This window comes from Gallinula chloropus, assembly GCF_964237585.1.
Source record: "Gallinula chloropus genome assembly, chromosome: 1".
Taxonomy (NCBI): Eukaryota; Metazoa; Chordata; class Aves; order Gruiformes; family Rallidae; genus Gallinula; species Gallinula chloropus.
The window spans coordinates 105,059,076-105,082,365 of NC_140085.1; the positions used below are offsets into that span (position 1 = coordinate 105,059,076).

General features: G+C 38.3%; 1 protein-coding gene across 1 annotated transcript in view; it reads left to right on the top strand.

The window, feature by feature from the left end:
- The window catches only part of ROBO1 (roundabout guidance receptor 1), a gene marked incomplete at both ends in the record, with an annotated part of 524,504 nt that overhangs the window by 423,062 nt on the left and 78,152 nt on the right, over window positions 1-23,290 (top strand). The window contains 3 exons of the mRNA XM_084279118.1: window positions 17,812-17,932; window positions 20,645-20,783; window positions 21,439-21,566. Coding sequence (XP_084135244.1) covers window positions 17,812-17,932; window positions 20,645-20,783; window positions 21,439-21,566 — 388 coding nt within the window. The remainder of the gene's footprint in view (window positions 1-17,811; window positions 17,933-20,644; window positions 20,784-21,438; window positions 21,567-23,290) is intronic.

Genomic DNA, 23,290 nt, shown 5'->3' on the forward strand with positions numbered 1-23,290 from the left:
TTGGGGTTTTTTTGCATGGTTAAGGGAGATGAAGAAAGGATGTGGGAGGGAAATTATTTCTTCATTCATTTTATTCTCTTAATGAAAAAGAAACATTTTTGTTTGGTTAGTTTTTTTAAGCGGTCGGGAAAGGAGTGTTTGCTTATATTATGCACAATAAGATGAAGATTTGGTTTAGAAAGTTAATTCTCCTTCTTCCCTCCCTTCACCAGCTGCATGGAAATCCTTCATGTAGAGTCTGGACATACTCCTCTCAAGTAAAAATGCATTTCTGGAGACGCGTCTGGTCCCAGCCCTTAGGGACTTCTCCAAATCCTCATCTTGAGCAAAACTGCTGAGGAGCAAAGCAATATTCAAAAAATCAGACATTTAAAGCCTTTTTTGAATCTGATGCTCCGAGCATTAGGGTTCACACTGAAGTGTGCACACCGTGTGCAGGCAGAAAACATGTTCAGTCCACTGGGCGTGGGACTTTTAGGACCCCTACGGATCAAATGTGCCAAGCGGCACTAGAAATTCTCTGGGCCTGTGAACCTTTTACTTTATTTTTTACTGTATTTACATTTTCTTTACACTTGCATACAGAGGTACTCCCATTAGTAAAGCATGAAAGAGATTTTAACGTACATACATCCTATTGAAATCACTGTATTATTTGTAGCAAATCTGTATCAGTGAAGTGAAGCAACCCAGCTCCTCACTGTGTCCATTGTTTTCCAAGCACCGAAACCCTCTCCATTTGGGGGATAGAAGGGAGGGTTAAGGTACATTTTTGTTCTTGAAAAACTCTAGCGAACCTTATAAATGTGATTGTTCTTGGCATTTTTGATATTCCTAGTCGCTTGCACACCACAGCAGCCACATGTTGTCACTTAAAATCTAAATATCAGATAACTGCTAACTGAGACTTTACTGTGTATCATGTTTTTTTTAGGAATTGGTTTTGTAAAGTAAAAATGACACTAACGCTAAAAGCATGTTTAATAAAACCTCAACAATCTATGTGCTGAGTTTGCACATATTATGTTCTCGTAATCAAAAGAAAAATGTAAAATAAAAATAGTAAAGAAGAGCAGTGCCCATTTTTGGAGCCTTTAACAGATGTAAGTGATTAGAGCTTCTTGTTTGGTTTGCTTTGATTTTTTGATCTACTTTTTGAAAGTTCTGTCAACTTCATTTTTGCTTATTTCACTTTGTTTGGATAGTTTTGCCTTACTGAGTTTCCTGTGATGCTTCTGGTTATATGAAAAGTCTAGTCCAAATCACAGCACTTCAAAAATAATAATTTTTCAGTTCTTGGGTTTCCTCAACCCAACAGAGTACTTCTCTCTCTCCAGGTAATAATATACTCACAATTACTTACTGCCAAGTTCAGATATTCGCCATGTGTGGTAGTGTGGGGCTAAAATACACATTGCAGGGTGTTATTCCAGGCTCCTTTGCAACATCATGCAGGACCAAGTCTGCCTTCTTGTGGTTGCCCTCCTTAAAAAGGAAAGAAAAGTAGCTATTTTCATTCCTTATCTAGCTGTAGGACAATTCTTGCTAATACACTGCATTGAGCAATTAATTGATTTTTTTTCCCCCCTCTGTAAAAATTTGTTATCTAACAAGAATCTGTTTGGCACGTGGTCACACAGAGATTGTTCTTTTATTTAACGAGGAAGTGTGGGTGGTTAATTATACTTGGATCTAATTATTTTCTTCTAACTCAACAGCTTTGCTTTTGCCTCTCTCTCTGCTGCTGTCGTCAGTTTTCTGCTTGCTTCTGCAAGGCCACCTGGTTCTGGCTGCGTGGGGGTGAATAAATTACCCAGACATAAAGAGGGGGAAAAGTGAGTGACTTCTTCCCCCTCTCAGTTTAGTAGAGAAGAAATCCCACAAACATTCCAGGGAAAATAATGCTGTTAAAAATATAAAATTTGAGAAAGCAATATGCTTTCATGGTAGATATATTGAAACATTTTTAGCCCTGCATGGAATATATTTAATTTTGAAACTAGCCATTGAGATGTATGCTTATGTAACTTTGTCTTTCCTAACAAAATGTGAAGTTTGGTTCCTTGAATAAGATGACTATGACTCAAGGTCTGTGTATTTTGTATCATTGTTTTTCCAACTGTCGGCCATTCAGAATGCCAAGTTTTTTGAAAGCAAAAGATACTGACATGATGGCTTGGGCTTCCCTTCTCCGTGGCTTACATTTCAGATTGCAGATCTTGCTCTTCCCATTAATCTGGAGTTCTTTGTCTCTTAGGGCTGCTTTGAGCTCTGGTGTTCCATTTGTGCATTTCTCTTGGACTAAGACCTGGCACAAGTCAAGTAGGAAAAATAGTTGTGAGATCTGGGTAAAATGTCACCACAGAAGCTGCAGGTATCCAATGGAAGCTGGATGGTTCATGGTAGATATTTCAGGCTCCAGAAATGAGTGGCTCTGCTCTCTGACGGGCCCATACACTGGACAGAATTAAAGATAAGCTGTCTTTACCATGAGACTATACAGTCATTGTAACATGGTTTTTGAGAGTGAGCTGCTGCAGAGAAAATTACTGTACGGTAAAGACTGCCTTGAGGTAGAAAGTCTGCAAGCTAAGCAAAGCAGATTGCCGGACTACTGCAATCTTCCTGTGTGATTCTGGGCAAGCCTTGAAATTGCTGAGTACTTCTTGTTCAGCATTTCATGAGTCGTGGGACTGAATTCATTCATATGGGTAAAGCAGCCTGACGCTGTTGCAACAAAGCTGTGCTGTGCCACTTTGCCAAAGTGCAAAGTGTTACTACTTCTTAAATCACAAATAGGCTCTTTTTTTGTAGACAAAACAGTAGGGTAATATTCTTGCTTACATACTTAGGCCGTGCTCTGCTCTAGGTGTTTGTGACTGCATCATGCTTCCAGGATCTAGCCCAGCTGCAAATATTTTGAGATTTTCTTTTACTTTAACAAAAACATCTCTTTACAATTCAAGTTATATGGTGAAGCCTCAAAGCGGTTTTGAAATGATGGTTCACTTGTATTCAAGGATCTCAAAAGTTTATTAATAAACTAGGAATGCTTTTACAGTAGGTACTTTGCATGATTATAACTCCTGGGAAATTTGCATTCACAATGACTATGATTAGTATGTTTCATGAAAATACACTTTGCGCACATCCGGAACTCTCGGTGTGCGGAGTTGGCGGTACTGAAATCAGGGCGAGTATTACCTTTGTCTTCACTGAGACTAGTGTCTCAGGCTTTCCAAGGGGGTATATAGTACAATTTATAGCAGAGGAGAAGCCTCTTTTTGAAGTGCTAAATGAGTTGACATCCTTCTTCTTTTCCTTGCTGCTGTTGTTACGGCTTCACTTCTGGTTGTTAGTGGCTTGGCATGAAGTTACTTTCCTTGTGCCAGCTAGGATTTTATGGGCGTACTCCATATCCATCCTCAGTTTCGTCCTATTGAGACCTTCTGCTAAGAAAATTCCCTTCTTATTTGCCTGGCTGTTATCTTTTGCATTTATCATTCTGAAATATTGAGAATTACCCAACTGGAGGTGACAGCTGTTACTCTACTTTTGTCATCTAGAATCAAAGGCTTTGGTGATATAAAGGTCATCTATTGTGTTTGCTTCTCTTGAAGCTAACAACATAGGTAGTTGTAACCAATTTTTCAGCAGGAGGAGAAATAATAATTTTAGCATTCAGGACATTTTTAAGTAGGACATGAGGAAATAGCTTTTAAAATTTGAAGCAACCAGAACAGAAAAACCTTGCCTAATTATTTCAAATCCGAAAGTAGAAGGTAACTTTTTTAAGTGCTTGCTTTTGTGATTTCAGCTGGTGGAGAACTGAGTTCTCCACACACTAACCATCGTAACAAAGGCCATTTCTTCTAGTGCTCTGAATATAAAGTTCAAGAAAAAGGCAGCTCTTCATCTTTGTAACATACAGGTTTCTTAGTCTGCTGTGTCAGTTTTACTGTGCTGCCCTGTCAATGAGTCTCAAATTCACCTTGAAGGATCACCCCCAGGGATGCCAGCTGAACCATTGACCCTTCAGTTCTGACTGTCACCAAGGTTAACACATCATTACAGCCTGTGATGTTCAGGATACCTGTTCATTCGGAGACTTTATCAACCCTCACTGTTTGAGGCAACTTGAACAGAAGCCTCAGTCGCTGCTGTTTCATAGGAAGATGTTTTGATGATTTTTGAGAATGAATTATATTTCTTCCGTATTTTGTGCTCAAATAGATGTGAAATATTAAGAGTTTTACCTCTGTTTTTCCTAAATTATTAAAATAGCAAGGGTTATTTTATAGGATTATAAAGCAAAAATATGAAGGTGAGTAATCTTTTTCAATTTGAAAAAGGGTAGATCCATACCTGAGCTGTTGCTTACAGTACCACATAGCTTCTCAAAATATGTGGTGACACAGCGAAAAAGTATGTGGTGACAGACAAATGACATCATTAAGTATTGGCTTTGTGGGATAAGTTCTAGCTACTCACAGGTTAAGGACACTTATTTGGAATAGCCTTACCAAGGTACCATGTTGGATAATTAGCCAGCTGTAATTAAAATGAGTTTTGATTTGCTAACTCAGAAAATTATATTTGCAAATGCCGTTCTTGTCTATGGGACTGATATCCAGCCAAGGGAACTCTTCATTAGAGAAGTCTGTTGACAGAGATTTTCCGAATATGTATTAAAATTAGTTATTTTAATACAATGGACCCTTTAAATGTCCTCTTAGCAAAATTCATATTTTTGTCAAGGCTGTCCTCTGATAAAACACATACACCATTTGACTGGCCTGATCTTCTCCTAGATACTGTTATGGCCATCAGCTTTGTGTTTGTGAAATAACAAAACGAATAGATACAAAAACCAGTTTTATTCTCCCTCCTACATTGTTTCAATTGATTTCTGCATATTCTCATTGGAGAATTAACACTAGCTAACACTGAAAAGTTTTATAAGGTAAAGATGACCTATTTAATTTGGTACAGTGGACAATCCAAATGCAATTTTTGTTTCTGCTAATATAGGAGATTCCTTTTAAACCCTAACAGCTCATAGTCTACTAGGTTTTTCCCTAGTGTTCTTTCTTCCTTATTTTTTATAAAATGCAGGCTTTAAAATAGGTCTACGGGCATTGCAGCTAAGTACCTATCTACTGCATTCAGACTATATGCGAAGTTATTCTCTGCCCTCTTTACGTGCAGTTGAGAGACAGTATTGTATCCTTTTCTATCCTCTCAATAGACACCTTCAACACAATCTTTTAGGTAGCAAGCCTTAAGTTGCTTACACTTTTCAGTCAGATTTATATCATTTGCCCTGTCATAGGCTTGTCTGGAAAGTCACAATAGTTAGTGTAACAATTACACTAACTCCAGTTAGGTGTGATCCCATGTTTTTTCCCTTTGGATGCATCTGAACAGTAACTGACAATGCCACAAAAGAGCTCTCTGGAAAGGAAGAGTACTGGGTTTTTAACCACATGTTCACACAGAAAAAGAAACAGCACTTCAAACCACTCTAATATCTGCATGCGTAGCTGACTAGTTTATCTTCTGAAATTTCTTTCTGAGGGCATCCCATATGTACACCTTCTTCCAAATATCCATTTAATAAACTTCTAGTCCTGTACTCCTCAAGGAAGTATGCATCTCATTAAATCCTTCTTTCTGCTTTGGTTTTCACCTCCTCTTATATCTCGGGAACAGAGTTGCTGCTTTGAGCTACGAATGGGTCAGGCTCAGCAGAGGGCCAGTCCTAGGCTTCTGCTTCCCCTAAGCATTTGTTGGAAAGTAACCATTAGGATCATAAGCTCACACCTTTGTGGCCTACTTCCGAGCAATCAGGCTATGAAATTAGCTTGCTGTGTGAGCAGAATTAGCCTAGATCAAAATCCAACACATGATTAAAGGCAACTTTAAATACAGCAAATATGAGAGTTTAGTATTCTATGTGTAGAATGCCCTGCATATGGGATGGTTCTTTGCATGGATGTGAAATTGTCATTAACAATATCTATGTTACAGCAGTTAGCCTTTTGTTACCCGTCTTGAACAAAAGTTTGAATCTAATAGGATTTTCAAGAATTTCTGTAGTCAGAAATTAAAAAATATTTAAGCATTCTTCCAAATTATAATAGAAATATTAATATTATATTTTGCCAAATATTTCTTGCCGATTTTTAGGTGTGGGGAAAACACATAGCATTTCATTGTAATCCATGGAAAGTTGATCTCATCAAAGGACAAAACATTTAAAGATTTTCTAGCCTTTTTATCAGATTTATAGTAACACATGGAACTATTTAAAACGTGAAGAGAATAATCAGAACACTGATTACCCCCTCTATTTAAAACATTCTCTAAAATTCTGACTTTTCTGGTCACGACTGACTCATTTTCAGAAGAATTTGGCTTTCTTTTTTCTAGCAACAGCTAGCAATATAACTGTCTTAGGAAAAAATCTATCTGCAGTGCATGAGGTATCATGCCTAATAGTATAATGGAGTATACAGTAAATAGTTGAAGTCTTAATTCAGCTGATTGTTTTGGTTTATGCTCATCATACTTGAGGGGTTTTAGAACATTCTCCCTTAATTTTGGAATGTTTTCTCTATTCCGAGTTTGCAAACCACATTCCTAGTCTTCCGTTAAAAATAAATTTTCTAGGGTAGAAAGTATTTATTTACCTTTTCTAGACATAAACAAGCAAAAACAGTGGATCTGTGTTGGAGAAAATGTTTCCTCTAATATATACAAGGGTGAATGTTACTGTTAAAAACATTTTCCACAAAGTTGTACCTTGGTGCAAGCATCAGAGTACTGATGTGACCTACTGAAATGTGTTTACTTATTGCAATAGTGGTCAATCCTGTTGATGTTTGTTTGTGTTGGAAAAGGAAGCAAGACTAAGGAAGCTTATTGATAAGGTCTTTTGTTTGCATAGATACTATCAAGACAGTCCTTTAAATACTGTCTCCCATGCCTGTTCCCATACGTCAGCTCACTATGCTTTAGCATGTGTTTTTTGCATCATTTTCCTTAACTTTCCTTGGGGTACATCAGCATGGGGCAGAAGTCAGCAGATGAAAAATTTGCATTAATGGGAACACCACAGAGAAATGTCAGTCATAGCTATTTTTCCTATGAATATTTCTATGTAATTGGAGTGATGGTTGGAGTCATTGAGTATATGTCAGGAATGGTGAGTTCAGACCTTGGTGAGGGCAGCTCTTACTCGTCCCATCGGTAAATGGTCCCTGATCAGTCTGGAAGGCTCTCTGCGTATTGCATGCCACAGGCTACAGACAACACCTAGTGATGATCTGCAGTCAAGGCCAAATTTTGAAAGTGGACTTACAAACTTAACTACCTGGATGCATCAATATCCCCCTGATAGTTGGAAGTGCTGACTATTCCTTACCTTGCATAGTGGTCAGGGACTCCTAACCGTTTCCATCTGCTTTTGAAAAACTTGGCCAGAATGTTAGGTAGGTAGATTAGTCTTTTAAATGCAAAAGTACATCCTCTTTTCTGCTTGTGCTTTTGAGTAGCTGTCAAGGAAACAGTAATGGCTTTAAAAGTTAAGTGTTTACTTCAGACTGAAGGTTTGGATTTGTATCTGTTTTGGAAACTATACTGTTGCTGTTTCTGTGTTTTTAGGCAGGAAAGTTTACTTTGGGAATGTTCACAGTTTTTAACTACTTGTCACTGTCCTAAAAAAGGGTCATTCGTGCCAAGGGAGCTGAAATCTGATTAGGTAACACTTATGGTTTTCTATACAGATTGCTTCTTATTTGTTACGTGCTGTTACACTGCTTACACCAAAGATGCCAGAGCTTCTTATTTATTTTAGGATACCACTGGTTTTGAAAAAGATGTGCGCACAGCCACAAGAAAAACTGGGAAACTGGAAGTGCTGAGTAATCTCGGCTTCTCTGCCACTTTTTCAAGCCCATTCCACCAATAGCAAATCACCGCAAACAGGAGACACTGATTTCCAACATGGCCAGCTAAATCATAGTTTGCTTTCTAAATGCAAATGAAGAAGGCAAGCAGCAGATATTTCCAGTGTCCAGGACAGTTTCTACCCCGCTTCCAGCCACTTTTTATTTTTCTTTCTTTCTTTTTTCTTTTTTCCCCTCCATCTTTTCCCTTGGTGCAGTTTACAATACCCTTTTAACAATCACAAAAAATTGTGGCAGGAGTTTAAACCCACTGTGGCATCCAGAGGAAGAACAAGAAACTGCTGCAAAGGAAGCAATTATCCCAGCAGGACTCCAGAGCCCCCCTGAATAGCTCAGGCAGGCCCCAGCCCTAGCAGAGGAGTCAATGGAAGAAGCACAATTCTTCAGGCTTCTTCCTCTTCATTTTCCTTGGCTTTTGGCACTGTAACCACTTCAATGTGAGCACTGAGCAGTAAGCAGTTCACTGCTCTGAAGGCGAGGGCCGAGTGGGAAGAGAACTGGTGGGCAGCCTGTCCCTGCTGACACTGGAGCCCTGTTTTATCTCTCAAAGGGCCAGGCTAGCAAGAACCCACAAAAAACAGTTCTGAGAGAGTATCATAGTTAAAGGATGGCCATGGGAAACGTGTAAGCATCGGGGAGCAGAGATCCCAGCACATAATGAGAATGGGAGCAGTGTATACTTTGTTCTGCTTGAGTGCAACCCGTTCTGGCATGTTTTAAGAGAAACAGAAACCAAGTAGCTTCTGGCTTCACTGTCCATTGCTAAAGATCAGCTTCTATTGCAGAGTCTCCTGGGGTAGCAGAGGCTTGAACATTTGTGACTGGACAGAGATCTGCAGGTCACTTACTACCTGTTGAGTCTCTCTGGAGAATCTAAAATTGAACATGGAAATTAAATAATTTGCTGGGCTGCTGTGTGGGCAGGGGGATTTGGGGGATTTGATCTTTACCTCTCTGTGCATACATTCTCCTCCTTATTCTTTGCAAGCTGAAATTTTAGCAGCTTCCCAGCAGGGACCTTATCTGTAGCTGCAATGTCTTGCCCAGTGTCTTTTCAGTGTTCCTCCAATAAAAATAATAGTTACAGTCAGATTTCCTTGTGGTTGCCTGCGATTGCAGGTTTTTACCTCAGTGCTGTAGCACAAACCTTGTGTTCAGACCGCAAAAAATACAAGGAAACTGTGATTTATGATTTGCATGTGCTGCACTCACAAGAGCCCCAGTGATTGCTGATGGATGAGTGAAATGTGGTGGATTAATATATGACATTTGTATTAAACTTTTTGTGAAAAATGAACAGTGTGGTGCATGTGTTCCTTTTTTTGAAAGTGTTAAACAAATGATGTGAAAGGTTGAACGTTTTCACAATCCTGTATGTCCAGCATAGCCTAGGTATGAAAGTTAGAGTTATACACAGCTTAGGCTCAGAGACAAATGTGATTGAAACTTAAGCCAGGTTTATGTATTTATTTTTTTAAGTATTGTCTCATTTCCATGACATGTCATCTTGATCAAAAGTCAGAATTAACTCTATCCCAGCTGAACCCAGGACAGCAGGTGTTTTAGTATTTAAGTTAGAAAACATTTTATAGTCTTTCAAGGGTACGTTTTGTGAATTATTTAGGTATCTGTGGTGCTTAGCTGGTAGTGCCAGCGCTTCTTTGGAAGTAAGCTTGATTATAAAGTTCTGAAGGACAATGTTTTGAATGAGAAGTCAAATATGCCTCAGGATTCAAAACTGTCAAAATACCAACTTGGAAATGTGTGGAAACTGCATTTTACCATCTGTGAGTTTTCAGGGTTTGGGCAGGGAGGGGGGGTGGGTTGGGTTATTTTTGTGTGTGTGTGTGTTTTTAAGTTTGCTTCTCAGTTTGTATTCTGTGCTATATGGGCTCAGGTTTACCCAGAGAGGAAGGCAGAAATTCCTTCTCCCCTTGGGAAGCTGCTGTGCTGGCTCCAGGGAAGAAAGCTTTCACAGGCAATCGAGTGCAGGAAGTGCAACGGTCACGGAAAGGATCCGGGAGCCTGTAATTCGCATCCCCTTCAGTAAGGAGCCAGCAGTGCACAACCAGCCTCAGAGGGGGTGTGCTCTCTCTTTGAGGCCAGTGGAAATCTGAGACAAATCTGATACAGCTCAGAAGGTCACGGAATGACTGAAGCCAAAGCTGAAAATAATGACCCTCTGCACAGACCCATGTCAAGAGAGAAATTCTGGATAATTCCTTTTATTATTATTATTTCTATTGTCTCTCCTCAGACTGTGATAATTTTGTTGCTGTTGTTTCACAGTAGTACTTTTTAATCCAGGAGAATCTTGTCTTTTCATGTTAAAAGACTTTCAGTTTATTGTGGGAGCTCATTGTAGAAGACCTATCAATGCCTGCTTCAAAGCTCTCAATAAGTTGAGTCCTGTCAGAACAGTTCCCTTCAGAACTCCCTATATTAGGACCTTTAAAAATCCCATATTTTCACACGATGACTGTGAGAGACCTGCACTCTGAGAAATGTGTTTCATCAGATCACACACCTTACTGATGTTTTATCTACCCTGCCTCTATGCTCAGAAGTTGAAAATTAAGACTTTGCTGTTGGACACTTGTACTCTGCACAGCTTGTCTTTCCCATGAGGAAAGCAGGAAATTCCCTATCATGGAAATACACCCCCTGATATAAAGTTGTCTTAAGGCCATGTCGTTGTCCTGCCAGCATTAACTCCAGGTTTAGAAAAGCAAGGCAGCATTGGTCAATACCTACAATGAGAGTTAGGAACTGAAATCACCAGCAGAGTCCATACTCCTCTGAAGCAGTATGGTCCTCCTGTCCCCTCCACCCCTACCCCTGGTGCCATCTTGAAGGTTTAGGCATATCCTGCATTGGGCAGAGTCACTGTGGAGTCTGATCTGGTTGGGTAAATGGACCCTTGTGATCCCCGGAGGGCTGGCCTGAAACCAACTTTGGGTTCATTCTTGATGACTTTCCAGCACAGCCTCGCAGAGTGGCCTTGGGTCTGTCGTTTGCAGGGTGGGCACTCTCAGTGGGAAATAGGCTGCTGAACTCTCTAGATTTGGGCTATGTCGTTTCTTTTATGGCTACCAGGTAGGCATTTTTTATGTTTCAAAATTTGTGGGGTTTTAGGATCATTTTTCAGTATTACATTTGTGATACTTCATGTAACATAATTAAAAACTGTGAGATTTTTTTTTGGTGGCAAATTAACCCCAGCTGGTCTGGGATTTTATCCTTCGAGGTGTGCACATAACACAGCAGTAGTGATGCTTAAAAGAAAATTCCTGTGTAACAGATACTTCAAATCAGATACTTGCTTAAGGGGAGAGAAATTAAGACATACCAGACACTGAGTTCAGTTCAAGTTCACTTTTATTTCTGATTTCAGTCACGGATTGCAGTGAAAGCTACATAGGCACCCGTGCAGCCAAGGGAGAATCTTGCGTGAGGTTAAATTTACAGTTTTACAAAAATATTCTAGTTGTCACTGCATACACATTGTTCCCATGTTGGGCTCAGTTGGGTTTTCTTTGGGTATGCAGAAAGATTGATTTGTTCCATATACTTTACTGACACACAGGATGTGCCATATGTGTTGCCTATTAGTTTAGTGTGTTTTCTGTACATTGTGGAACATCTCTATTGAGGAAAACATTTGCTAATTTCTTCTACTTTTTTCTTTTTTTCCCTCTTTTTCTCTCTCCTTTTTTGGGGGGGTGGGGGTGTTTGGGATTTTTTTTGTGTGTGTGTGAGATCTTGGTAGGGCAGTTTTAAAGCCATGAAGGTAGTTGTAACGTGTTTTTATTGTAAGAGGATTTTAATCTTGGTTTATAATAAGAAAGGAAGTATTACATAGTAAATGTTTTGTGCTGTAGCTGTGAAAACATTTCAGGAAAGTATTTCACTGGTTCAAATATTTTCATATAAACATAGCTGTCTGTTCAGAAATTGGTTCTGATTAGCATGAGCCAGTACAGCCTATTTTGAATTAAGTCTTCCTTTGTGATTAACAAAAGCCAAATGTTTGCAGAAAGTAAGTTTGGGATTGTTACAGGTTTTAACTTCTGAAAATTATATATGCTGAGGTATGGATTTTTCATTTCTGAAGTTGATTTATAACATTCTACATGTATCTTATCTGTTTCCACGACCTTGTTTGTTGGGTGAAGTATCAAACACATATGGTAATTCTGGTATTTGGTGTCTTGTGATAATGCCAAGTGCTGAATAAACCTCAGCTCCCTCTGAAGTCACCAAACAATTCAGGACACTGATAACCCTTAAGCCTTTGTAGATACCCATCTTCTTGTAGATGAAGCCATTAATAATGAGGCCATAAAAGAGAGGAAGGGAGACTGCGAATGGACTTGAATCTGATTCTGACTTTGAAGTGTCCTGGCCAGATTGGCAGGGGTGCCAGAAGCAACAGCTTGAATCGATTGTCATTCTATCTACCTTAAATGCTCTTTCTTTATAAGTAAAGCTATCTTCCTATGCGGTTTGCACTGTCCTTTAGAGATTCAATCTTCAGACCTGTCATCATTACAAGAATGTTTTGTTGGCCTGTATGGTAGGGGGGAACAATTGACTTGCACTTTGTCATGACAGAGATTTACAGCACAGGAAGACCACTTGAAAGTATGTTTTAAACTTCTTTCAAATAGAATTTTTTGTGTGTTTGATCTGGAGGAGGCAGCAGGTACCTTCCTGGGGTCCCAGAGAATGGAATTGAAAATGGGACAGACTCCTCTGTCTGAGCTTTGAAGTTAAGCAAGAACAAACTTTAATCATTGTTAAAGACCTATTTTGAACATGTTTTGAAGTTTAGTGTCTGATATTTAGGCATGCTAAAATAGGTAAGTAAGAATACATTGGAGTCACAAGGCTTGGTATGAGATACACATTTCAAAATAAGAATTAAAGATAGTTCTTCAACTTGGTAAAAACTGGAAAGTGGTCTTCTACTGCTGACATTACATGTCTTAGAATCTGTGCTGCAATGCTAAATCGTAGTATGGGTAGACTAATCTGATTTGGGATGCTAGACTTCATGGAAGGAACTGAGCAAGCACTATCTCCATTTTACTCCATTTTACCTCTATCTACCATCGGCGACGCTATTAATTATAATTGCCTATACTTGCCTTGTTCTTTCACTCTTTTATTGTCATTTATAATTAGATGGTATGCTTTTAAAGCAAAACCCGTGTCTGACAGATTAATATCACATGCCTGTCACTTTTCATTTAAATAAAATGTGATATTATGTATGCTGTACTGTAGAAGACTGAAAACATGGGAAACTTGCGGTACTGCACATGCAGAAAGCCTGGCCATATAAGCAGAGGTCAGTATTTCACTCTGCAGTCTAAATTTCATTTTCTTATGGATTTGAGTTTGCTTTAGAATTATTTTGCAATAGAACAGATTTCATTTATTAAATAGAATGAAACTAGGAGCGAAAAGAAAGTTAAAGCATATACCAGTCACCTTTATATTTGGACTTACCAGCTTTTCTCTCATGGCTTCATTCTTTCTCTTATTTCGTAGCACTTTTCTGTGAAAAGTAAATTAATCACCCGCATGTATAAAAACATTTCTTAACTCTAACAGATGGGTATGGATTTATACATACAGAAATTTACACATGCACATACAATAGGCATAGGTACATAAAATATGGTTTTAGGCTTAAGTGTGTGAGTATATATATGTGTACAGCTATACTGAATACTTGGTGGTATGTTGTAGAACCCTTGGGTAATTTTTTATGGATTTGATTTATTGGCTGACCGAGTTGATTCATTATTTGTATATGATTTTTTGCTGCTGGGTGGCCATAATTTACAATTCTGGACCTAGTTAACTCTCTGGGTGCCCAGAATTTTCTGTATGGACATCCCCAACTATTGTTTAAAGAAATAAATGAAGTGGACTTGCTTGAATGAGCAGTTTGCTCATGAGGAGCAAAATGTGGTTGGTCAGGCAGGTCATAGAAAATAGGTTTGAGTAAGTCTTTGTAAGTCACCATGCTATCATATATTCTTTTAACATGTGCACAGATGTCCATACATGTTACAGGCTGCGGGAGTTGAAGGACAGACCTAACTCAGACCAATGTGATCAATGTTGAGTTCATTTATTGAAACATACACGCAGCTTATTTATATTTTCTATGTCAGTAGATGAACTACATTATATTGCTATTGGCTACACGCTCTGCTCACGCATCTTATTCTTGTTAATAATTGGTTAAAACCACAGAATTACGTTAGTCTTCATCAGGCAGTTTTTGGCATCCTTGCAATTTCGATCACTGTTCCCATGGATAGCTTCCTTGGATAGTTTCATTTTCCTCATCAATGCATCATTACTGTTTCTAGTTTTGTTCCTCTCTTCTTGTTCTTTCAGGCTTCAGCATATTCTGTCACTGCTCACCAGCTCTGCCCATACATGTCTCTGCTCGCCCCTCAGGCCTGATTATATTAGGGCAAGCCTAGACATGTCAGGGCAATAGTGAGTCTAGATGGGCCACATGTCTGGTCTTCTCACGGTACATTGCTACAACAGGCAAATGAAGATCATCTGCAAACTGCTGATCACACCATATTCATCCATATTCAGTGCAGTTCTTGTATTCTCTACTTGTGCAGCCCTGATACGTTTGCTGCAAGGCACAGAACAGAACAAAATTCTGGAGAGGCGTGAAAAGTCAAAAAGTCATTGGCATCATTTCTGTATAAATGGAACACGATACTGACTTCCATCTTTTCAAAATTGGACTTAAGACTTTGGCAGTTAGCAAAGCAATTCTTTTCCCATGATATGTAGTATCTACCAGAGTAGTGTAACAAAACTGCTTGCTAGATCTTGTTTGCTAGGAAGAAAAGATTCTTCTTTGCATTCATCATGGTAACAACTCTTCTGGAGGTTTGAGATGAAATGTTACACTGCCTGTCACTTTTTCAAGCCATTATATTATTTGCTACTATAAACTCCAGCTGGTGTACTCTGTGGCAGGGACACGAATATGAGAAGAGCCAAAGAACTCACATTAAAACGCCTTGATTAACTGTTAAGTTTCCACAGACTATGAATAGTTTGTAATTTGCATGATTTCAGATACTTCCCCCCCCCCCCAAGATGATTTGGCTCTTCACCGCTCTAAATGCTGGAGACACACTGTGGTACCAAGTTACTAGATTTAATTTAGTAAAGCAAGGAAATGCTTGTTTATCCTTGTTTATCACATGTGTGTATTTCATTGTGCACTTTGTTAGTTAAAGCCATTGCTCTACAGTCCGTGGGTATTTCTAGTATTTCCTGTTGAGAGAAAATGTGGCAAACACCACACAAATAGAACATAAATTTGTCATAGCTCCAAATCTGCTTTGCAATGTCTTGGTAATAAACAGAAGGGCTTGATCAATCTTACGGAGATGGCGTGTACCTAATTGCTAACACTTCATGGAAATGGAGTGTTACAGTGATCCAAGAGCGGAAGTGCGTTTTCTTCTAGCCATCTGTGAGTGCTCTGGTTACAGACATGCATAATTCCATGTGCACAGTGGTACATTTTGTTGTAACTGTGTAATCCGTCACAAGTTAATGTGGCGTCATTGTAGTGAAAGTTCTGAATCCTCCTTCTCTTTTAAGGAAAACAAACAAGCAACCATGATCAGCAGAGGGAAGCCCTTAGGAAAAAGACACCAAATATGTTCTGAATTCCATCTCAGAAGCACAGCTTCCTTCAGTAGGCATGTTAGAGCTTTGGAAATCTGCCTCAGTATCCATGAGGGAATGTTTCCTCTGCTTCTCCTTCTTCATGAAAATCTCAAATAGCTTGGAAGAAAAGCAGCTCTCAGTGATTTATTTAATTTTTTTTAGTTGTTTGAATGTTTCTGCTTTAATGCTTCCCTCTATCTCTGCTTTGAAAAGAGTCTTCTTGTGATTACTAGAAGAAATTCCTAGATAGTACTTGCTGGAGGTTACAATTTGTGCAAAATACACAGCCATGGCATACTGTAATGAGTTTGAATGGGATTTTCTTAGGTGCCAGAATCACAGAGGAGCACAAGTGGTACTGAATGTCAGTAGGACTTCAGCTCTTAAGACATGTATGAAAATCACTGCTTTTGGTTCATGTGGGCTTGAAGTCCTCAGCAGAGTTGCTAAATTCTTGTGATATGTAAATAGATTTCTTTGTTAAATCTAGTGCATTCAATATTGATATACATGAGAAGTATATATTTCTGCATATGTATCTGGATATACAAATACCCCAAAAGCTTTCTAAAATTGTTTTTAAAATTGTTTGCATAGGTTAATTGGAAATAAACATATTTCTGTCATTTAGGAAGTAGAAAGTAATAAATATAGTTAGACTTTTAGTTACATGTTCCTTTCTCTTCTCATGCTTACTGTTTCAGGTGGTCAGCTATCTAAAAATGCATACAAATTCTTGAAAAATGTGTGTTTGCAGGTCACCTTAATTTTCTCATTCTTCATGCCTCAGATCCCCCTTGAAGTTTCAGCATTACTAGATTTCTAGATGATAAAGGACGTATCTTTTCTGTTCTCAAAGAAGGAGTGCCAAAGGCAACAGAATGATATTTGTATGCAACACTATCTATGTTACATGTTCGTGTTCATTTATCTCAATAACTGACTGTCATCTTCGTGTGCATACATCTTACAATGATAATAAGAGTCCAATGCTGTTCAAGATGTCAAATTTTCAAGGATGGATTTCTAGCTCTAGGCAACTTGAGCAAAATATCTCATACTGAGAACACTCTCCTTGTCACTGACCACATTGGATCCTTTCATGTATCTTCACATGTAACTTTTATTTATTGTTTACTTCCACCTATGCCCTGAACTACAGTGGTTTTCATATGTGATTGGATTTATAAGCATATGTTCACTTTAAAATGTGATTAATGTGATTAAATAATGGGTTTGTATATTAAACACAGTATGTATTCAGTTGGTTACACAAATTTTACTGCATTTTGGTGAACTTTGAAACGTGTTCAATTATTTTGTCAGACAAATGGGAGAATGAATATTTCTAAAGGGAGATTAGATATTTCCATATGTATTAAATAAATATTTTAAAATAAAATAATAAGATTTGGAATCACAAAGGGCAAGTATGTTTTCCAATTTTAGGGTTATTGGAATTCCATTATATTCCAAAAACTGAATTCAGAATTAAGAGCAGAATGTTATTCATTTGCCAGTAAAGGTTTAATTGCTTCTATCCAGCTGCTTATCAGCCACTAAAATTACTTATTTAAAGGAGAAGAACTAAAGAATAAAAAAGAATTCTTTGCTTCCTATGGAAATGAAATCTAAACAAACACAATATTCTTGAATAATAACAAGCATGACCAATGTTAGGGTAATGTACTCAGGTTTCTTGTCAAGCAAAATTGCAGCACTTGATGTGAAAATGGAATTTATGTCTGGTGTTAATTTTTATTCTCCACCTGATTATAACAAACTGTCATAGTACGTAGGAAAGAATTGTCATCCTTCTGGACAACACACATTAAACAGGCTGTAGAACAGCCAGTGTTGCGTCACACAAAAGAGTAACAGGGGTCCAAATATGAGAGATTTTTAAAATACTGATGTAAAGCTAAGCCTTTTTGCATAAAAGAAGGAAACCAATATAATAGTAATTTTACTTTTTTGGATGATGATTTGGAATATCACTGAGAGCTTGGTCTTGCCATTATCTGTAACAAAACCTTTTACATGTTAATAAATATTATTAAATTGCTAGTTCATTTTAAAGTATTTTTTCATTATCTTTGATTTGTCTTAGATCAGAGGAGGAAAGCTTATGATCACATACACAAGAAAGAATGATGCTGGCAAATATGTTTGTGTTGGAACAAATATGGTTGGAGAACGTGAAAGTGAAGTTGCGGAGCTCACTGTTTTAGGTAAGAACTCCTGTTTTAAGACTCTGCTAATGAAAATGTCCATGAAAATAAAGGTGTCCACCTTTTGTTTCTCCTAAGAAGGCTATTATCAAGGGTCATTCTCATCTGTTTCCTTTTCAGTGTTTTCGTTGACATTTTTTTTGTCAGTTGTGTTTTAGCAAATGGGAGGCAGTAAGTGGCTTTGCAATCACCTTGGATTCTTTTTGCTATCTGGCTGCTTTCAAACCCACCTTTGAAGCACTATGGGAGAAAATTTATTGTCTAATAGACTTTTAGAACTTCAGAACAAAGTCTAGAATTGAAATAAGGTCATAGTAACATGAGTACAGTTCCAGCACTGGGCTTCTAGTCAGATCTACCAGTTAACTGCTTTAGTTCTACTCACTAGTCTACTACTACTAACCAGGGAATCATGGTACGGACTGTTAGATAATCCAGGCTGGAAAATATGGCTTCTCCCAAACACCTGTAAGAGAGATGCATTGCAGAAAAAGGTCTGTCTTTGCATTTTTCCTTCATCGTGTCTTCCCTTCAAATCTATTCCTGATTTTCAGCCGAGGAAAATTGGTGAGGTTTTATTTTCAAACAGGAGAGTAAAAGTTTGAATGTCTTATCACTTTCTCTCAAAATCTTTGATACATCTTATTCTTTCAACTCAGGCCTTAGATATGCATGGAAAAGCATGAGAACTGTGCTGACTTCATATATTAAAATCTTTCAACAGAAATCTTCTGTTTATGACATTTGGCTATTTAGAAGTTGAATTTGTGGTTTTAAGTCTCTGCTTTAGATCAGAAGGAGGATTACATGTCAGAAACTGTAATACTAGAAATTTTAAAAGTGATCCCTGCTAAGCTTTCCTTGTATTTACTGAATACTTGTGTGACAAAGACAGATACATAAATCAGTGCTGATTTCCCTTATCCATTCATGTGTTTGAATAAGAGTGTTACGAATGGGCAGACATTTCCTTTAGGAGACTGATCTAGAGAAGGAGGTGCCTCTTGTGGCTTTCACTGTGGTGCTGAAGATGGCTTCTTACTCTCTTGCATAATTAAGTTGAAATTTTTTCCCCCAAACTATTCTTCCTCTCAAGTTTATTCTCTGTTGTTTTTCTTTTTTTCTTGCATTCAAACTATGTTTTTACTACACCTACAAGAAAGTGTATATGTGTGTGTCTATATTTGTATTTTTTTTTTTAATAGACGGCTAGATTTGTGTCTGTATGTCCCTGTTTTATTTCTCACTTTTATGCAAATCCAGGCTAAAACTGAGGGCTTGAAGATCAACTTGCTATTTCATCTAACATTATTTGCCTAGCATTGCAAGCAAAGATAGGTTTTCTGCAACACAAGTGTCCAGTTGGGCTGGATATCCTGAGAATAAAGGAAGTTCTTTTTCAGGGTTTTGTTCAGTTCACATTTCCACATCAATGCTTTTTGAACTATTCAGTAAGGGTTTGTAATACTGAATCTCTGTATCTTTATCTGCAAAGTTAAAGTAATACTTGGAACCACCTTTGTTAAACACAAATGTGACACACTCACTGGGTTTGTCTCTTTACCCTTCTGTCTGGCGCTTTTATACTCCTGTGAGAATTTCAGGGCATATTTTTGGGTATTCACACTTCCTGATTGTGCCAGTGGCTTCAGACTCTTCCAGTTCCAGGGAGATAATGTTTATAGCTTTAATACCCACAAGTCAAGACATGAAACTGCCTTCTCAAGTCCCTCAAAGCTTTCACACGTTTGTAGGCAAAAGGGTCATTTGCCTGAGGCAAAGGAACCTGCAAAGTACTCTCTGGTTAAACCTTCCCTGCTCTTTTTCGGACATCAGGTTGTCACTTGGTGCTGCCTTTCTAGATGGGTAATCCTTCCTGGAGTATCTCAGAAACTGTTAAAAACAAAATCCTTTTCTTCTTTACTCATGTACAAAGCTTACTGCACTCCAGCCTGGTATGAAACCATGAATAGTGCAGTAGCGTAAAGCTTTTTAATCTTTGTTACAGGTAGAAAAGTGTGTAAATCAGGGACAACAGTGATTTTTCTAAACAAAAATTGCGGACAACTTTGTGGGGTTTTGGGATTGTTTTATGTGTGATAGTCAAAGAAAATATTGTCTTTTTAATGCAGCATCAGAAATGATCGCATCAAATGCTATTTGCTGCTGACATTTGCGAGCAACCTCACAGAGCTACAGTGCTGGGCCTTCATTAGCCCCAGATTTAGAAGCAACATTGAGTCAAAACCTCAAGTGAGAAAATGTTTGATTTGTGCCTTCTGTCTTTCTGAAGCAGTGTAGGAGATGAGTGGTCATTTGTCTCGATCCTTACCACAGGCCTGCTTCTATCTGAGGACTGCTGTGTATTTAGGTTTTCTGTGTAGGTTGTGTTTACCTTTAGCTGTATCAGCAGGGATGATACAGAAGAAAAAAGGAAGTCTCTGTTTGGGTACTGAGCCGCTGTTGAGAGCATCTGCCTCTTGTGCTAGAGGTTCACAGCACTGGCCACCTGCATAGCTACAGATCTTCTGCTTCCTGGCTGAGCTCTTGTCCTGAGCCTGGGTGTGAGAGGACCAGCACCAGAAGCACTTCCATCAGCTTAATCACCCTGCTTTCTTGCTCTAACTGTAATGTTTCAGGGAAAATCACAATTCAGATACAGAATTGCTGGACTAATCCCTGTTGGTTTTTTTTTTCTTCCTTTCCTTTCAGAGAGACCATCTTTTGTGAAGAGACCAAGTAATTTGGCTGTAACTGTTGATGACAGTGCAGAGTTCAAGTGTGAGGCAAGAGGTGACCCAGTCCCTACAGTAAGATGGAGAAAAGATGATGGGGAGTTACCAAAAGCAAGGTGCGATACATGGAGTTACCTTTTTAATGACATCTAGCCATTCAAAATTTGACAGCTAACTCGTCTTTTTCTTCAGGTCTGGCTGGTCAAATAAGATGTTTCTAATTATCACTGAGCTCTGTTTGAAGTTATAATGTATATTGAAACTTAAGTGCAGCTTGTTCTCAAGCACTCGTTGCGACAGCACATGACAGATACAATAAAAAAATAACTAAGTTCTGTCAGTAATAACTGATGCAGATTAATTCTTTACCTGAAGAGTCTTTTTTAGTTGCAAAAGTTTTGGAAAACATGTAACAAATAATAAATTAGAATAAAATATCAAGAAGTATATATTGGAATTGCAGTTGATATAAAATGCAGTGTAGTAATGTAGAAAGCAGCCTTGGCCATACATGGTTTGTTACTAAGTTTCCAATTAACTTTTCAGGCCAAAAAATATATTTCCATCCCCCTGCCACAGGCAGTGCTACCAACCTCCAGGCATAATATAAATATGATCATTATCACTTTATAAGGATTTATACGTATTTTTATTTCTAAGACAAATGTAGGAATAAAAATGAGAGCAAACCCACCACATTGTTACCCTTTACAGAAATTGTACAAAGTTCTCCTATTCCTATTCATTGTTTATTACTATGTGTGTTTAAAGATATGAAATCCGTGATGATCATACCTTGAAAATCCGGAAGGTTATGGCAGGAGACATGGGCTCATATACTTGTGTTGCAGAAAATATGGTTGGAAAAGCTGAAGCATCAGCAACTCTAACAGTTCAAGGTAAGACTGTTTCTTTGCATGGTACTCCAATCGAGAATAAAACTGATTTTTTTTTTCCACATCAACTTTATAGAGTTACTATACACAGAATAGTTGAGACTACATGCAGCTATTAGTGTTGCAACTTATGCAGGAACTCTGTTGTGTAGAAAACAAAACAAAAATCCTGGTAAAAGTATAAATTTGGTTTGAGTTACATTCTTAAGAAATTGAAGCACTTTGAATACAAGATTTCTTTTCTAAACAGTAAGTGGTACTGGGATGGGGAACCATATATATTTTGAACTTCTGTGTGATCAGTATCATCTCACTTGCAACCTTTGTATCTGAAACCCTATCAGAAAGACAAAAACCAGTGTTACCAAACTATATTGTTTTAGCTTGAAAGGAAAGAGTTACAAGTTCAAGTATCTGGCAATTTTTTTTTTTGTTTCAATTAAATGTTGTAAAGAAGCAGTGAATGAAAAATCTGTTTGTGTATTTTTAAATACATTAACTAAGACCACTGGAATTCCTGTTGCTTTTTCATTATAGAAGGGTGTTGTAGCACTACCGCTTCCTTGTAAGATAAAAATTCAGTGGAACTTGGTAAACTAATATGTATAAAAATCCTTCACTGCCTCTATATACACGATCCAGATGTTCACTGTTCAGATAATCCCTCTCTTCCTTTCCTGGCTGGAAGACAGGCAATGATGTCATCTTGGTGCTTTTTTCGAAGCGCTGATGGTCCTTTTGTCCTTTACTCTGTTCAGTGGCAATTAGTCATTATGGAGTTCTGGGGAAATACAGGCTTGAAAGTATCTTATCTGGTAGCAGGCTTCTATTTTCACACATTTACTGTAACAGGAAAGGTCCTGTCCTTAACCTGCTCTCCTTTTTCCACTAGAAACATTTGTTGTCCCTAACATCTGTAGCTGCTGGGAAAAGAGGAACTCTTTTGTCAAAGGTCTTTTAAACCCAATAATTTTGAGATGTTCATTTTGTTGATCACCATTATGTTTATATATCAACACTGATATCTTATGTTTGCAAAATAACCAACTCTTATGCTCAGTGCTTTAGAAGAAAAGATTAACATGTGAGCATGTCCTGGTTCAGGCCAGGCCATAGCTAACCTCCCTAAGCACCCAGCACAGCACAGGTGAGCTGAGTCAGCCTGGGCTGTTTCCGCACCACCTGGCATTACTCCCCCATGGGAGGGGCTGGTTGGGGAGGGGTTCTTCTGGTGCCTCCCAGGCAGTATGAGTGCTGCTGGGGCATTGGTGTGAGGCTCAGTGCTATCCTTGGGTCTGTAAGGTACTCTGTGTTATCATCTGGTGTATGCAATTTGTCCCTGGATTTTGTTCTTGCTGTGCTTCTCAGTAAACTGCCCTTATCCCAACCCACAGGGCTCTCTGTTTCTCCTCCAGGAGTGAGCAAGCAGAGTGTGGTGCTCAGCTGCTGCTTGGGGCTGAACCACCACAGAGCAGTAAGCACAGATTATTCAAAAGAGGAAGGCTGAATTGTTTTTAAAGTGGTAATTTGTACTGAAGATTGTGTCTTATATCAACTGTTAACCTTCTAAAATGTCAGTATTAAGAAAAAAATCTTTATGACTGGTTGAGCAGTTTAATTTCTGGAAATAAGATATTGTTAGCCTAAATCCTTCATAGTCCTATTCCAAATTATAAGCAAACATGTTCTTGTAATCTCATTTAGGTTAACGGTGCTATTTAGTTATA